The 18,670-nt window shown below is 34.0% G+C and overlaps 1 protein-coding gene across 1 annotated transcript in view; it reads right to left on the bottom strand.

Moving 5' to 3' along the window:
- The window catches only part of LOC136026452 (GTP-binding protein 1-like), a 33,521-nt gene that overhangs the window by 8,762 nt on the left and 6,089 nt on the right, over positions 1-18,670 (bottom strand). Inside the window, exons 2-3 of the mRNA XM_065703049.1 lie at positions 4,481-4,616; positions 248-381 (exon numbers count right to left, since the gene is read on the bottom strand). Of these exons, the coding sequence (XP_065559121.1) occupies positions 248-381; positions 4,481-4,616 (270 nt within the window). The remainder of the gene's footprint in view (positions 1-247; positions 382-4,480; positions 4,617-18,670) is intronic.

Here is an 18,670-nt window from a genome sequence, read left to right as displayed (position 1 = left end):
ATCTCTAATGAGATACATCCACTTACCACTGAGCAAAGAAAAAAAAGCAGATGCTGTCTTATAAGCATCAAAGACTTGAATAACTGATCTCACTAAAGGTCTCGACTTTTAAGCGAAACTGACCAGATCTGACGTTCTCATATTTGCATTATGTCTTGGTTTTCAGATTCACCACTGGATGATAAGTGGTACCAATACCGCAGAAAATAAATAACAGATTATGTGTTAAGCAAAATAGAGTAATTACAATTTTCTGTCCAGGGCGTAGGTACTCAGGGTTTTTGATAAATCGGAAGCGAAGCGTGGCTCGATCCCCCGTCCGTAAACAGTCTTGGGACATCTCCAAGATTGTTGCCGTCTGTCTCACACTGCCACAATGAACTGAAATATATATTTATATATATGAAAATCAACAATAAATACTAAAAGATAAATAAATAATCAAAGACGAGAATAAAAGGTTTTATACCAAGCGATAAATAAAGACACAAGTCTAATTTTTCTTAGAAAAAAAATGCTTGCAGATATCTATATAAGCTTTTCCCATCCACAAATTACACAAAATAAGCTAAGAGCTCAATAATTGTAATTATAACTGAGCTGGTATAAACATTAAGGTAGGCTATAGGCAAATTTCCGTCGATACTCGGAAATAAACCTTGTCAGAAACGCCAGGGATGTATTTTCTATTGAACTTAGTAGCCCTTCACTATTGTTTAATTATTTTTTAAATTCTTGTATTAATTAATTAATAATTCTTAAATTATTTTCATGAACCACTGCACCCTCTACTTTATTTTAATAGACATAAAATTTTAACAACTACAAAGTGATTATAGCTGTTAGATTAATTATTTGTAATTCGGCACCCTAAAATTTTTGCGCCCGTGGTAAGTGCCTCGGATATTAAAGTACCGCTGGACATTAAATCTGCAGGTTCCTATGGGGGCCCATAGACTAAGGCTTATAACCGAGCAAACACAAATAACGGAATACACGCATATATTACCAGAACAGTGCCTTTGTACGATAGTGTTGAAGGAAAGATACATCTCTGTGCTGAATTCAATGTGGTTTGAGGAATTCAACTTTTAGGGAATGTTGAACTAAATCAGAAGACCCTACATATAGACATATTTTGAAAACAGCGCATCTACAATGTTTCAGAAGCAGCTGAGGGTGTTCAGTGGAAATTTTCACGGTATGTTGAACTGAATCAAAGGAAACTTGGTGCAACTGAATTGCTGAAAGGACATATCTGCAAGCTAAATGTATATTAAACTTTTCCCCTTTGAAAACATTCATAAATTCAAACTTGATCATTTACACTAAATATGCTTCTCCTGAATATGCTTTTCTACTCTCATGCGTCACTCACTTGCTTAACAACAGAGGACTCAGTTTCATCCTACTCAAAATACCACTTTTTTTAGAGCCAAATTATCTACGAGTGGTATTAGCCCAAGTTACCTATTTGTTTTGGCCTTCATTAACGGCCAAGAATAAATCAAGGTGATACAAGTTGATTAACGGGGCTACGGAGCGTTTGAAAAAGAGCTTTTAACTCGTTTCGAGCAGTGGAACAATTTCGCTCAAAGACTAGAGCATCAAAATGCACAACCCGTGATCATTTTTTGTTGGTCCTGATCTATAGGTTATTACAACAGTCAAGCGCCTGTAGGTCCTCCCAAAAGGAAATCTAAATCATCTCGTCTTTCTTAGTGTAATTTTGCTTGTATTTATAGTCTAGTTAATGTAAGATATTTGGCAGCAAGTTTTTGGTCCTTGTATGTGTTTCATGTAAATTAGCCTTGGGGAATTTACCAGAAATTTATAGTTGTTACAAATTACTTGATTGAATGTCTGTCCTTACTTACGAAATATTTAAACCTGATTAAGGAATGGTGGTATGAATAACACTCGGACAAAGCCTTTTTTCCACATTTTGTGGAAGGACTGAAGCACTGACATCGGACAAGAAGCATACAGATGGCTGTTGTCCCAATGAAAAAAGTGGTATCGGCTTTGTTTTCTGATTGCGTTTTTGGTCATTAGCTTCTAGCAGTTTTGGGGAGCGCGTACAACAAGATCAGGAGCCACTCACCACAGTAACAAATGAGCTCTCGGCCATTCTGTATATTCCAGATAGAATGGTAATTTGAGAGCTCTTAGACGAAGTTAATAGCCTTTTATTTTCCTCCTAGTGAATAGAATGTTATTTGTTAGCAATAATTATCAATATATAATTGATCACTACTAGTCAATAATTTTTTTAGCGTAAATAATTTAATCATTGTATCAACAACATAAAAATAAAGACAAGAAATAAGTGGAAAGTGGTGAAAACAGAAAAAAAGGATAAATAGGACAGAAATAGGAAAACACGAAAAAACAGGAAGCAGAATTTTCACAAGGAACTCACTCTCACTCTACATCTTGATTAAGGAACAAACTACTGGCTTATCTTCGATATTTCAAGAGAAGTTAGGGAGGGATATGAAATCGAAACATTCAGATTGTTGAGTGGGATGTTAAACTCTAAGACACTTGCTAATGTGTCTTGCCCACTTGCCCACTTGCTAATGGTTGTAGCTGCAACATCTCAACGACGGCAAAGATTAGCAAGTTGAATGCATAAAAAAATAAATCCCTTTTGAGGGTTTCCATGGCAAAACTTTTTGTTAAGGAACATTCACAAATAAAATTTACAATAAAATAATTTTTCTTTTACTAATTATTTTCATACTTCATTTTCATTTATATTTAATAAAATAATTGAAATGCATTTATATTATTTCACTGCACTATCAGAATATAAAAATTAGTATAATTACTTTAATATAACATCAGGTTAATTCTGCTTTGGTTTTCAAGAGAAGACACTCCTTGAACTAACGTAGATAAAATGTTTTTATCACTTCCGATACAAGTTAAAGATTTCTATACTAGAAATGAAATACTATGAAATCGAAACATTCAGATTGTTGAGTGGGATGTTAAACTCTAAGACACTTGCTAATGTGTCTTGCCCACTTGCTAATGGTTGTAGCTGCAACATCTCAACGACGGCAAAGATTAGCAAGTTGAATGCATAAGAAAACAAACCCCTTTTGAGGGTTTCCATGGCAAAACTTTTTGTTAAGGAACATTCACAAATAAAATTTACAATAAAATAATGTTTCTTTTATTAATTATTTTCATACTTCATTTTCATTTATATTTAATAAAATAATTGAAATGCATTTATATTATTTCACTGCACTATCAGAATATACAAATTAGTATAATTACTTTAATATAACATCAGGTTAATTCTGCTTTGGTTTTCAAGAGAAGACACTTCTTGAACTAACGTAGATAAAATGTTTTATCACTTCCGATACAAGTTAAAGATTTCTAGTAAATACTAGATTTCTATACTAGAAATAATAATCAATACTAAAAATACTAGATTTCTAGATTTCTACAAATTGAATATTTCTAGTAAATATACCAAACATCAAAAACCAGAAGAACAATAGGGAATTTCTTTTGGTAAGACAGTGGAATCCTAATTTAAATAAATATTTCGGCCCTATCTTCAAGGGCAGTCCTCAGCAAAAAAATAAATATATAATTCTTAATATAATCTATTAAGAATAGATATATAATTCCATTTTGTAATTTATGTAATATGAATGTATGTTGTTGTAAGTTTTTTTTTCTTTTATATATTCATGTTTTGCTAAAGACGGCCCTTGGACATAGGACCGAAATATTCATTTAAATTAAAATTACAATCTGTAAATGAAATTACAATCTGGAATATGTAAAGAGATATTGAGATGTGACTGAAGTTCATATATAATAGTCGAATGAATCACACAACAATCACATGAAGTTCAAAGACGTTATAGTGTGACCTTCAGTTTAACCTTGAATACCCATTGTCAATGGTACGCAGATGGTCTTTTGAAAATGAAATTACTAGGTCCTCCAGGTTCCGTAATCTAGCAACAAGTGGTTTATATAATTCGTTTTAATTTAACTTTGTTTAATTTAACTTAGAGTCGTTTTATTATCTCAAATCGTTTTATTTTATTATCTTACTATTCTATTTAATTGAAAACCATTTTAATTTAATAAAAATCATTTTAATTTAACTCGAAATTTAATTTTTGGAGGACTGTCTTCACCTTCAAATTTTCCACTAAACTCAAAAGCTCAAAAAAAAGGAAACAGAGGAAGTCTGCAAAGATTTTTTGCGATATTAAAAATTGTGAATTTATTTATCTCAAAATTTGATATTGGGCAAACAAATTGACTTTCCAAGTGCGTTTACATTCAGAAGTAATTTTCGCATCGAAATTTATGCCGTTAGCCAATATGAAATTTGCCTTCTTATTGAACTCAATATTTGATTTTGAACGAGCCAGCGGACTTTTTATCTATTAACAATGTGTATATTGATAAATTCCACTTTTGAATAAAGCCAAGTTACCCATTGCCTGGAAGCAAACTTGAATGGTCGTAGGATGGTGCAACACGAGGATCTCTCCTTCAAACTCCCAGCAAGCCACAGGATTCAATGAGGGGGCAACCATGACCATCCCCTTACGCAGGAGAGACTTCTTCACCTTAAATAGAAACCAAAGATAAAATGGCACTAATTTAAATGATGACGAAGGCAACACTGTCTTTTCATCATAAAAAATACAAGAAGAAAAACGAGAAATTTTCTGAAGGCAGTAAACAAAATGCAATATACAACATAAGCGGATAATACGGCTATATAATTAACAGCCACCCTCAGCGAAATATATTGTAAAACAAAGAAAATAAACTATCTAAGGCACAAACTCGCTGAAGAAAATATAAGAAGAAGCTATAAGAAAAAGGAAAATAATCATAATAAGAAGGAGCTATAATAAACTATAACAAAAAAAAGAAATATAAGAAGAAAAACGTAAAATAAGCGGATAAACTATAAAAAGAAGAAGAAATATAAGAAGAAGAAAATATAAGAAGAAAAACGTAACATAAGCGGATCCTTTGGCTATAAAACAAACAGCCATCTTCAGCGAAATATATTGTAAAACAAAGAAAAGAAAATAAATTACTCTACAACTCGCCGATGAAAATAAAAGAAGAAAAGACTATAAGAATAACAATAATAAAAATAAAGTGTCATAAACTATAAGGAGAAAAAGAAATATTAAAAGAAGAATATATAAGAAGAAAAACGTAGCATAGGTCCCTCCACCTGAGATGAGCTCAAATTTCCGTAACAGACCTCATTCACTGGCTGAAAATTACATTCGTTATTTGTTTATCTTTTTTTCCGTTTTTTCTTCAGGTGAAGATATATACAAAGCTTCAATTCGATCCAATTAATACTTCGATTCGTTTGATGCTTCAATTCGATTTGATTGATGCTTTGATTCGATTCCATTGATGCAGATGTATAGAAATGTATCCAATATAGAAATACAACAATAGAAGATGTACAGAAATACACCTGTCTTCTGTCTATGAAGTAGGCCAAAGTATGGTTAAGACATTAACGATTATTTTTGAACATTGTTAAGACATTGTTGAAATTGTGATGTATTGTGAAATGTGAAGAAAAATAGAAAAACAAAGGACGTTAAGCTTAAATAAAGAAAAGAAAACAAAGGGCTTCTTGTGAGGATCAGATACCCCGGCCGCTATTCCTCTTCCTATCTTTTTATTAGAAGAACTAGAAGAGGAAACATTTAGTCACACCAAAAACCAGGAAACCTATATCTATCTATATATATAAAAATAAGTTGTCTGTCTGTCTGTGGATCAGGTGACGTCATGTTTCTGTGTCGGCCGACGTCATGAAATTAGTTGTCGTCATTTTTGCTTTAACGGTGACGTCATTAACGGTATTTAAGACATTTGTTCGCGGAAAAATGTTTAATTGTAAAATGACTGAAGAACCTACAATGGCAACAGCCGAGGAAGCTGCTCAAAGAGTTTATGCCAAAAAACTTGCTGCTGATAGAGAAAGTAAGAAAAGAAAGCGTTCCGAGGAATCACAAGAACAGCAAGAAAACAGGCTTGCAGCTGATAGAGAAAGTAAGAAAAGAAAGCGTGCCGGGGAATCACAAGAACAGCAAGAAAACAGGCTTGCGGCTAAAGAACGCAAAACCACGCAGTTAGATGAAAATCCACCTGGACAGCGAGAGTCAAAACATATCAAAACTGAAAATGATAGCGATGATGATTGGGTTTGGGATTTTGACTTGGATAAGGTCATCAATGCCTACCAGATTTAAGTTAAAAAAACAAAGGTTCGTCGATATGTACTTCATAGTGACGCTGAAAAATAAAGAAGAAAAAGAAAACTGAAAAAAGAAAAAAGGTAAAAAACTAAAAAAAAACTAAAAAGAAAAAACACAAAAAGAGAAATTACAGACCGGGACACAAATGACGACCGAGACAGAGGGAATATAAGTGACGACCGGGAACCTCAAAGAGAAATTACAGACTGGGACACCCGGACACAAATCACGACCGGGACACAGGGAATGTAAATGACGACCGGGACACAGGGACACAACTACAACGGGGACGCCGGGGGCACAGGCGGGATATATAAATGACGACCGGGACACAGGGACTGTTCGAATAGAAATTACAGACCGGGACACCGGGACACAAATGACGACCGGGACACCGGGACACAGGGAATATAAATGACGACCGGGACACTCAAAGTGAAATTACAAACTGGGACACCGGGACACAAATGACGACCGGGACACAGGGAATATAAATGACAACCGGGACACAGGGACACATCATTAGAATTAATGAGGTATAGATCTGAATACGGATTGTTTTTCCCATGGACAATTATATGTTGCATGTTCAAGAGTCAGTAAACCTGACAATCTATTTATATGCACAGACATTGGGACAGCAAAGAATGTTGTATATTCGCATGTTTTACGTAGTTAAAAACATATATTTATATCTATCTCTATTCACAGGTGGGACACAGGGACACAACTACAATGGCGCGTAACTAATATGGCGCGTAACGACTTACGCTGGCGGGGGGGGCTTGGGGGGGCGCGAAGCGCCCCACCAACTAGGTGTTGGGGTGGCGCGAAGCGCCACCCCAACAGCTAGTATATATATAAAAATAAGTTGTCTGTGTGTGTGTGTGTCAAGTGACGTCATGTTTGTGCGTCGACTGACGTCAATTTTGTCGACTGACGAAATTACAGACCGGGACACAAATGACGACCGGGACACCGGGACATAGGGAATATAAATGACGACCGGGACACTCAAAGAGAAAGCGACCGGGACACAAGGAATGCTCGATTAGCAATCACCATCAACAAAGCACCGGGACACAAATGACGACCAGGACACAGGGAATATAAATGACGACCAGGACACTCAAAGAGAAATTACAGACCGGGACACCGGAACACAAGTGACGACCAGGACACCGGGACACAGGGAATAATAATGACGACCGCGACACTCAAAGACAAATTACAGACTGGGACACCGAGACACAAATGACGACCGGAAAACAGGGAAACAACAACAACGGGGACGCCGGGGGGCACAGGGGGATACATAAATGACGACGGGGACACAGGAAATGTTCGATTAGCAATCACCATCAACAAAGCTCAAGGGCAATCATTAGAATAATGAGGTATAGATCTGAATACAGATTGTTTTTCCCATAGACAATTATATGTTGCATGTTCAAGAGTCGGTAAACATGACAATCTATTTATATGCACAGACAATGGGACAGCCAAGAATATTGTATATTCGCAAGTTTTACGTAGTTAAAAATACATATATATATATATATATATATATATATATATATATATATATATATATATATATATATATATATATATATATATATATATGTATATATATATATATATATATCTATATTCACAGGTGGGACACAGGGACACAACTACAATGGCGCGTAACTAATATGGCGCGTAACGACTTACGCGCGCGGGGGGGCTTGGGGGGGGGGTTGAAACGCCACCACCAACTAGGTGTTGGGTGGCGCAGATGTCGTCATGAAGTTAGTTGTCGTCATGTTTGTTATGACGATGACGTGACTGAAGAACCTACAATGGCAACCGCCGAGGAAGCTGCTAAAAGAGTCTAAAAGAGTGCCAAAAGCTTGCTGCTGATAGAGAAAGGAAACAAGGAAAGCGTGCCGAGGAATCCCAAGAACAGCAAGAAAACAGGCTTGCGGCTAATAGAGAAAGTAAAAGCAGAAAGCGTGCCAAGGAACTACCAGAGCAACGCGAAACCAGACTTGCTGCTAAAAGAGAAAGTGAAAAACGAAGGCTTGCCGAGGAATCACAAGAACAGCAAGAAAACAGGCTTGCGGCTGATTGAGAAAGTAAGAAAAGAAAGCGTGCCGACGAATCACAACAACAGCGTGAAATTAGGCTTGCGTCTCAAAGAGAAATCACCAAAAGAAAGCGTGCCGAGGAATCACAAGAGCAACCTGGGTCAGTGCGATGCTGGATGTACTCAGTGGAATGGCAAAAACGAGGATTGCCACACGCACATATAATAATCTGGCTACATTATAAAATTAATTCTAACAAAATTGATGATGTGGTTTCCGCTGAAATACCTGATGAAAATGTCGATAAGGGATTATATGATATTGTTGTAAAAATATGGTACCTGGACCTTGCGGTGCACTGAACGAAAATTCACCATGCATGGCCAAAGGAAGGTGCACAAAGCAATATCCTCGACTTTTAGTACCCAACACAATTACTGGCAATGATGGTTACCCACAATATAGAAGAAGATCTACTTAAGATGGCGGTAAAACAGCAATAATAAAGAAGCGTAACGGTACCACCATCGAAGTAGATAAATAGTGGGTTGATCCATATTCCCCATTATTATCAAAAACATTTAATGCACACATAAACGTTGAATACTGTAACTCCGTAAAGGCAATCAGATACATATGTAAATACGTCAACAAAGGAAGTGACATGGCAGTTTTTGGCTTGCAGTCCGAAATCAAAGATATTGACGAAATCGTACAATATCAATAAGCAGTAATGAAGCTGTTTGGTGAATTCTTTCATTTCCGATGCATGAACGTAGTCCAGCTGTTGTTCACTTAGCGGTACATTTACAGAATGCTCAACGTGTTTATTTTTCGGAATCCAACGTGCAACAAAGAGCCCTGAATCCACCGGATACAAAGTTAGCTGCTTTCTTTTCGCTATGCAAAAATGATTCTTTTGCAAAAAAAAAAAACTGCTGTATACTGAAGTGCCTTCGTATTACACGTGGAATACTAAAACTGCTGTATACTGAAGTGCCTTCGTATTACACGTGGAATACTAAAAATGAAGTATTTGAACGTCAAAAACAGGGTAAGTCAGTCGACGGCCAACCTACCATCTTCAAAGATACCACGATAGGAAGACTACACCTTTCACGCCAATCAACATGAATGCTTCTTCCTACGCCTGCTTTTGGTGAATGTACCTGGTCCGACGTCCTTTGAGTATTTGAGAACTGTAAACGGTACTATACATGACACTTACCGTAGTGCATGCCAAGCTCTGAATTTATTGGAGAATGACCAACACTGGGATAACTGCATCAATGACGCGTGCGAAACGTCAACTCCAAGTCAAATTTGTGCATTGTTTGGAATCATTCTAACAACTTGCTATCCTTCAGCTCCTACAGAGTTATGGCGAAAATATAAATCGAAAATGTCCGAAGATATACTCCATCGAAAACGGTTAGAGACGTCAGATATGACTTTTGATTTTACATCAGAAATTTATAAATACACTTTAGTTATTATAGAAGATTTGTGCGTATGTATAGCAAACAAACCTCTTCAGGATTTGGGAATACCTTCACCTAATCGTACCGCTGCTGTTTCGACATGTGTAGAATTGGATCGTGAACAAAGTTACAGTACGAGTGATCTATTTTCGTATGTACAAAATAACATTTCCAAGTTAACATCGGAACAAAAAGACATTTATGATATGATAATGCATTGTGTCGATAACAACGTTGGAGAAATTTTCTTTTTGAATGCGCCAGGAGGTACTGGTAAAACGTTTGTGATAAAACTGATTATGACATTGCGGGAGATTTCAGGCAAACATTACCTATAATACCTAGATCAACCCCTGCAGACGAAATGAATGCTTGTCTGAAAAATTCTAATTTATGGGCACGCGTAAAAACATTAAAATTAACTACAAAGATGCGTGTCCGATTGCAAAACGATGACTCTGGTCAAACATTTTCAGATTAAGTGCTGGCAATTGGAAACAGAAATTTCCCAGACTCAATTTCAGGACGTATACAACTACCTGCTGAATTCTGTAATTTAGTGACGTCCAAAAATGAATTGATTGAAAAAGTATTTCCGAATATTCTTAACAATTATAAAAATAATAAATGGCTAAGTGAAAGAGCGATTCTTGGACCCAAAAATATAGACGTCCACGAAATCAACAATATTGTTTTAACCAAGATTCGAGACCATGCAGTCCTTTACAAGTCAGTCGACACAGTTTTGGAACCAAATGAGGCGGTTAATTATCCATCTGAATTTTTAAATTCCATGGATCTTTCTGGGTTTCCACCACACGTGCTACAACTAAAAATAGGTGTACCAATAACACTGTTAAGAAATATCAACCCACCAGAGCTTTGTAATGGCACGCGACTCGCCGTAAAAAAAAAACAATGGAAAACGTAATAGAGGCCACAATCTTGACAGGGCCTTTTGAGGGTGAGGCGGTTCTTATTCCTCGCATTCCCATGATTCCAACGGATATGCCTTTTCAATTTAAAAGATTGCAATTCCCAATTCGATTAGCATTTGCAATCACCATCAACAAAGCTCAAGGTCAATCATTAGAAAAATGTCGTATAGATCTTAATACTGATTGTTTTTCCCATGGACAATTGTACTTGCATGGTCGAGGGTCAGTAAACCTGACAATCTATTTATATGCAGCGACAATTGGACAGCGAAAAATGTTATATATTCGCAAGTTTTACGCAGTTAATTTGTATTGTATCTATCTATCTATCTATCTATATAAAAACGAGTTATGTGTATGCATGTTTGTTTGTTTTTAAAAAGAGCGTTTGCATATGACATCATTATAAGTACACAAGGCTTTGTATATGCACGGACAATGGGAAAGCCAAGAATGTTGTATATTCGCAAGTTTTACGTAGTTCAAAACACATATATAAATCTATCTATATTCATAGGTGGTAAACAGGGACACAACTACAATGGCGCGTAACTAATATGGCGTGTAACGACTTAAATACGCGGGGGGCTTGGGGGGCACGAAGCACCCCCACTAACTAGGTGTTGGGGTGGCGCGAAGACTTTCTCCTTGTTTATTAGTCAACAATTTGTTTTTCTTGATCTACACAGCCTTGCAAACCACAGGTACGTACAGCCGTAACTGCAGGGGAGGGAAGTCCAAGGATTCTCCGAGCAGCGAAGGTGGATGAAAGGATCTTTCAGAAGCGTGGGGATCAAAGGGTTTTCTAAGAGAGGGGCTCATAGGTTGGAAAGTGCATACCTTTAAGAGCAAATATCTGAACTTTGGCGTTCTTGTTTTAAAATTTGCCAATGAGAATGGGAGCTTAAATAGATAGTTTTGTTAAAAATTGCATTTTATTTTATTAGCCAAACTCCAAAAATATTCTTTAACAATGGTTTTCTTTAACAATGGAGGTTTTCTTTAACAATGGAGGTTTTCTTTAACAATGACATTTAAGAAAATGCCCATGATGTTTTGGCAAGCAGCCAAGTAATGCTTGCCATCTAGTCTGGTAGAAATACATTTTGACTTGACATGTACTGACGAACTGGAATCTTCAAAAGCCAATGAACTAATTTTGCTTTGTTCTGAATTCACAGTCTTTTAAGGACTTTTGTCACTTGTTTCTTCTAAATTACTTTTTCTCTCCCCAAAATGTCGTTTTCTTGACAGTTCCATTTTTGAAGCGCATTTGCCAAATTCATTTTGTAATTGGGTAGAAATGATTTTAGCTTTCAAAGGGACTGAAACGGTCGAAGTTTCGAAGGCCCTGTCACAATTTTTTCTTTTCTTTGTTGGTGATTCAATTTCTGAAATGCCTGTGCTGGATTCTTCATAAAATCTACTGCTAATGCGTTCGGCCTTAACAGATTCTGATGCTCTCAACTTTTCCAAGCCAAAGTTAGGACTTTTTCTTTCATTTTTATTTACAGCCCTTCTACCTGGGCTAATCATTTTTTCAATAGGCCTTTTTCTTGATGATAGAGCTTTTGAAGTTTTTGCGGCAGCTTCATCACGTAATTGGGTAACTTCACCAGGATTTCTTTTTTCATCTGCATTCTTGTTGGAATTTGGCTCATCTGGTTCAAGAGCAGTTGAGTCAACTGCCTTAAAAGACACACGATTACGATAGTCACTTTTGTCATACTTTATGTGATATTCTCTCATTGCTTTATCTTTTGACACTGAAAATAGCGTGTCAAAAGCTCACTTACATATGGCCTCGGTGACGTCATATGTCGTTAGAATGTCACTGTTAAGTGTTATGACGCAAGGTATTCTTGTCACGTCATATTTTCTAGTATATGATGTCTTACAATTAGAGGGCAGTCAATGGCACTATATATAGATTAAATGAATAAAAAATAGTTTTTTTAACTGTAAGTAAGGAGCGACATTAAAACCTAAAACGAACAGAAATTACTCCGTATACGAAATGGCTTGTCCCCTCCTCAACACCTCGCTCTTTACGCTAAAGTTTGACTCTTTGCCATAATTCTACTTTTTAAAACAAATAAAAGCTTTAGCGGAAAGAGCGAGGCGTTGAGGAGGGGGCAACCCATTTTGTATACGGAGTAATTTCTGTTCGTTTTAAATTTTAATGTCGCTCCTTACTTAAAGTTAAAAAAAACTAGTTTTTTTTATTTAACTTCTGAACGTTTTTGAATTAATGCATGTTTGATTTTGGCTCTCCACACATAAATTATTAAAATGAAATTTGCATATTAATTCCTTTTTTTGGCTAAATGTTTTTCTCTTAGTTTTGATCAGACGATTTTGAGAAATAAAGGGTGGGGAAGGAGGCCTAGTTGCCCTTCAATTTTTCGGTTACATAAAAAGGCAACTCTAACTTTTAATTTTTAACGAACGTTTCTATTAGTAAAAAATATACGTAACTTAAGAATTAACTTCCGTAACAAACTTTTATATTCTTATACGTTTATTATGTATATAAGGGGGTTTGTACTCTCGTTAATGCATCGTTCCGGTTATTTCAATCATGTATCAATGGACTTTTAATTGCAAATTTTTTGGTTTAATCTTTCCCTCGATAACCTTAAAACATGTTCAAAAGAATTTTTGAAAATTGATATAATTTGTTGGAAATCATACGTATTAAGAAACCCACAAAGTATGTTTTTTAAGAAATCTATTTCTTTTACAATCTGTGATCTTTGAAAACGTTTATCCTTCAATAAATGGTTTAAATTTAGTAAATTTACCTTTCTCGTGTGATTAATCTCATTAAATATATTTAAATGATACTTAAAACGAAATGATTTTGGAATGATTTTGTTTATTTTGCACTTTTCTAAAAACTTTTGTTGTGTAATTATAATTGTGTGTTTTTTTGCTAAATTCAAAAATACTAAAACTGAATTGGTCTTTTGCCACCCGTAGGCTTGACGTAAATAATTTCTTAGACCACACTGTGGTCATTTGATCCAAAATGGATCAAATCAAAAACCAAATTACATAACTTTGCCTTATATCCCAAGGTTGTCACAGAAATTAAGGAAAGAATTAAAAAACCATAATATAAAAACAGCTTTTAAATCAGGACAAAATATAAGCTCATGGCTAAATAACGGAAAAGATAAAGTTCCAAGAAATATACAACAGGGGGTATACAAAATTCCATGCTCTTGTGGTAAATTTTATGTAGGTAGAACACAGCAGAATTTAAAAAATAGGCTACAGCAACACAAAAATGCGATAGATTGCTCGCTAAGACAGAATAAAAAACCTGATACTTTTGAATCCGCTATAGAGGATCACGTGTTTAATTTTCCTCATCATAGTATTTTATTTGATCAGACAAAATTGTTGATAAGTCTGTAGGACTTTTACAAAGTTTCAGAGAAATTACAGAAATAAAAAAGATTATCTATGGGGGTATTAGTATCAATAGAGATGAAGGGGAATTTAAAATAAATTCAATTTATAATAGTTTAATTAAAGACCAGTCAAAAACTTCAATGAGTATTGAGTTGCATAATTGTCCTGAAACAAGTAATAACCTTGCGAACGGAGGTCAAAGCATGGTCAATGCTGTAAGAAGTCAACGGACGGCAGCTAAAATAGCAAATGAAAAAATCCATTCAATTTATAATTCATAATTGTGTCTCATTAACCTGTAAGATTTTGGTTGGATTTGGGGTTGGGTGACCTCTTTTCGTATTGTTGCAAGTATTTATATTTTTCATTTTTAATAGATTCCTATTTATACATCGATTGTGGCAGAGGAAAGTGCCAATATAAACAATTACTTCAGTTTTTCTAAAGTTACAGTCAGTTGCGGGAGTGTTTGTTTTAAAATGTGAGTTTTTGTTCTTATATATTTGATTGTTTATATTTTTTATGTTGGTTTAGTTGTCGTGGCATTTTTATAATGTCTTAAAAATAGTATTAAATAGTTGCAATTTTCTCCTTTTTTCTTGTTTTTTTTTTTTCCGTTGAGAAAGGCTCCCGGACGTGGGGCCGAAATATTCGGAGTATTTTTATTTTTTTGGTTAGCTAAAGTGTAGTTTTTATTTTATTTTGTTGTCACTGCTTTATAAGAAATTAAACCCGTTTTTCTTCAATTAATTTTTTTTCGTAAATGGAAAAGCAGTGTGGTCTAAGAAATTATTTACGTCAAGCCTAAGGGTGGCAAAAGACCAATTCAGTTTTAGTATTTTTGAATTTAGCAAAAAAACATGCAAATATAATTACACAACAAAAGTTTTTAGAAAAGTGCAAATTAAACAAAATCATTCCAAAATCATTTCGTTTTAAGTATCATTTAAATACATTTCATGAGATTAATCACACGAGAAAGGTAAATTTACTAAATTTAAACTATGTATTGAAGGATAAACGTTTTCAAAGATCACAGATTGTAAAAGAAACAGATTTCTTAAAAAACATACTTTGTGGGTTTCTTAATACGTATGATTTCCAGCAAATTATATCAATTTTCAAAAATTCTTTTGAACATGTTTTAAGGTTATCGAGGGAAAGATTAAACCAAAAATTTTTGCAATTAAAAAGGGAACATGAAAAACAAATAATTTCAACGTATAAACCTAAACATTTCCCAGTACCAGGTGTGATTAATCTAAGCAAAAAGGAGTTAACCAAAGAACAAAAGAAAATCCTTGAAAAAGGTATAAAATTTGGACTATCTCCTAAAAAAGTACCGGTAGAAGAAATAATTTCAAAGATTGAGACAGGGATTCATATGTTTTCAAAAGATGTTAAAAATGTAGATGATTTAAGACTGGGAGTCGTAAATATTTTAAAAGATTTTGGCAATTTTCAAGAAAACCTTAAAAACAAAGATACAAAAATTTCAAAAGAATTAAAAAAAGATGATTCTCTAATAATAACGAAAGCAGATAAAAGCAATACGGTAGTAATCCTAGAAAAAGATGATTATAATAGTAAAATAGAAACAATTCTAAAGGATATTTCAACATACAAAGAACTTAACTCAGACCCAACCGAATCTTATGTTGCAAAATTAAGAAAGGACTTAGAAGACCTTAAAAATAATCAAAATATCACACCACAGATGTACTATAAGTTCTTTCCAAAGGGATCGGTTTGCCCAAGAATATATGGTTTGCCAAAAATACATAAAACAGACATTCCTCTAAGACCTATAGTGTCAACAAGGAACTCACCAAAAGAAAAATTGAAAATTGGGTAGCAAAGACGCTTAAACCTTTATTATATCTCCAAAAGTCTTATATAAAAAACTCAATATTTAAAAAAAAATAAACTTAAAAATATTGAAATATCAAGTGACTCTAGACTTTTTAGTTTAGATATAAAGTCAATGTATACGTATATACCTTTCGATAAATCTGTTTTTGTTTTATCAAAAAAACTTGATGTGCATAAAAGTGAAATGGAAGAATTGTCTGCAGGTATCGAGATTGAAACTATATTAAATCTAATTAAAATAACTAGCAGGTATACTAATTATTTCAAATTTAGAGATAATTTTTACCATCAAGTTAGAGGATTAGCAATGGGAGGACCCTTAAGTCCACTGTTAGCTAATATTTATGTGGAGTATGTAGAAAATTTTAGCTATTGATACATATTTTTTAAAACCTAAATTTTGGGGCAGATATATGGATGATGTATTAGTTATTTGGAATTATGGGGAATCACAAATTGAAGGTTTTCTGGAACATTTAAATAATTTGGGGGGGGGGGGATTAGTTTTTACAATTGAAAATGAAACAGAGAAAAAATTACCGTTTCTGGATATTTGGATCCATAGAAAGAATAATAAACTAGTGTTTTCAATTTACCGTAAACCAACTAATAACAACCACTATCTGTCTTTCACATCAAATCACCCGATCCAAGTAAAAAGGGGGGTAGTTATTTCTTTAGTGGATAGAGTGTTAAATTTAGCTTCACCAGAAAATATTAGTAGTGAATTAATTTTTATTAAGGATATTCTAGTAGGAAATGGATATCCCGAAAATATGATTTCTCAAATAATTGAAAAAAGGAAAAAAAAGTTACTGGAACCAGTAAAATTAGAAGAAAATGGATCAAATCAAAAACCAAATTACATAACTTTGCCTTATATCCCAAGGTTGTCACAGAAATTAAGGAAAGAATTAAAAAACCATAACATAAAAACAGCTTTTAAATCAGGACAAAATATAAGCTCATGGCTAAATAACGGAAAAGATAAAGTTCCAAGAAATATACAACAGGGGGTATACAAAATTCCATGCTCTTGTGGTAAATTTTATGTAGGTAGAACACAGCAGAATTTAAAAAATAGGCTACAGCAACACAAAAATGCGATAGATTGCACGCTAAGACAGAATAAAAAACCTGATACTTTTGAATCCGCAATAGCGGATCACGTGTTTAATTTTCCTCATCATAGTATTTTATTTGATCAGACAAAAATTGTTGATAAGTCTGAAGGAGTTTTACAAAGTTTCAGAGAAATTATAGAAATAAAAAAGATTATCTATGGGGGTAGTAGTATCAATAGAGATGAAGGGGAATTTAAAATAAATTCAATTTATAATAGTTTAATTAAAGACCAGTCAAAAACTTCAATGAGTATTGAGTTGCATAATTGTCCTGAAACAAGTAATAACCTTGCGAACGGAGGTCAAAGCATGGTCAATGCTGTAAGAAGTCAACGGACGGCAGCTAAAATAGCAAATGAAAAAAATCCATTCAATTTATAATTCATAATTGTGTCTCATTAACCTGTAAGATTTTGGTTGGATTTGGGATTGGGTGACCTCTTTTCGTATTGTTGCAAGTATTTATATTTTTCCTTTTTAATAGATTCCCATTTATACATCGATTGTGGCAGAGGAAAGTGCCAATATAAACAATTACTTCAGTTTTTCTAAAGTTACAGTCAGTTGCGGGAGTGTTTGTTTTAAAATGTGAGTTTTTGTTTCTTATATATTTGATTGTTTATATTTTTTTATGTTGGTTTAGTTGTCGTGACATTTTTATAATGTCTTAAAAATAGTCTTAAATTGTTGTAATTTTCTCCTTTTTTGTTGTTTTTTTTTTCCGTTGAGAAAGGCTCCCGGACGTGGGGCCGAAATATTCGGAGTATTTTTATTTTTTGGTTAGCTAAAGTGTAGTTTTTATTTTGTTGTCACTGCTTTATAAGAAATTAAACCTGTTTTTCTTTAATTATTTTTTTTTCGTAAATGGAAAAGCAGTGTGGTCTAAGAAATTATTTACATACGATATTTAGCGTATGTTATGAAAACATACGCTAAAAAAATGTTATATATATACGCTAAATGTTATATACGCTATGTTATATAAATTATTATGTTATAATGTTATAATAATTATTATGTTATATAAATGTTATATACGCTAAATAAATAAATGTTATGAAGACATTTACGTTATACTACAAAATATTAGAATTATGATGATTTTCTGCACTCTTAGTTCGTTACATACAAGAAAGCTCTCATTTTGATTACTGCCACTGCATCTACACTAGCTCTTTTTAAGACTTTGGTCATTTTATTTTCTAGGCCAAAGGCACAGTGTTTTCCTTAAGTTTTTTTTTTTGCTGAAACCCAATCGGAAGCGCATGTTATGACAATTGGCCCCGAAGAAACCCCAAAAGCAGCTTCTCTAATGTATGCTACATTTTTTTTATCTGTGCTTGGATATCATAGGCCACTGAAGTAACGCTTTTATCGTTAAATTTCTTACTATACATGATAAAAAAAAAGAACATTAAAATAGAGCTTTAGTTTCAGTAAAATAAGGTATAGTTTTCCTAATTAAATCTA

This window comes from Artemia franciscana, chromosome 4, assembly GCF_032884065.1.
Source record: "Artemia franciscana chromosome 4, ASM3288406v1, whole genome shotgun sequence".
NCBI lineage: Eukaryota > Metazoa > Arthropoda > Branchiopoda > Anostraca > Artemiidae > Artemia > Artemia franciscana.
This window is presented reverse-complemented; position numbering and strand designations above follow the sequence as displayed.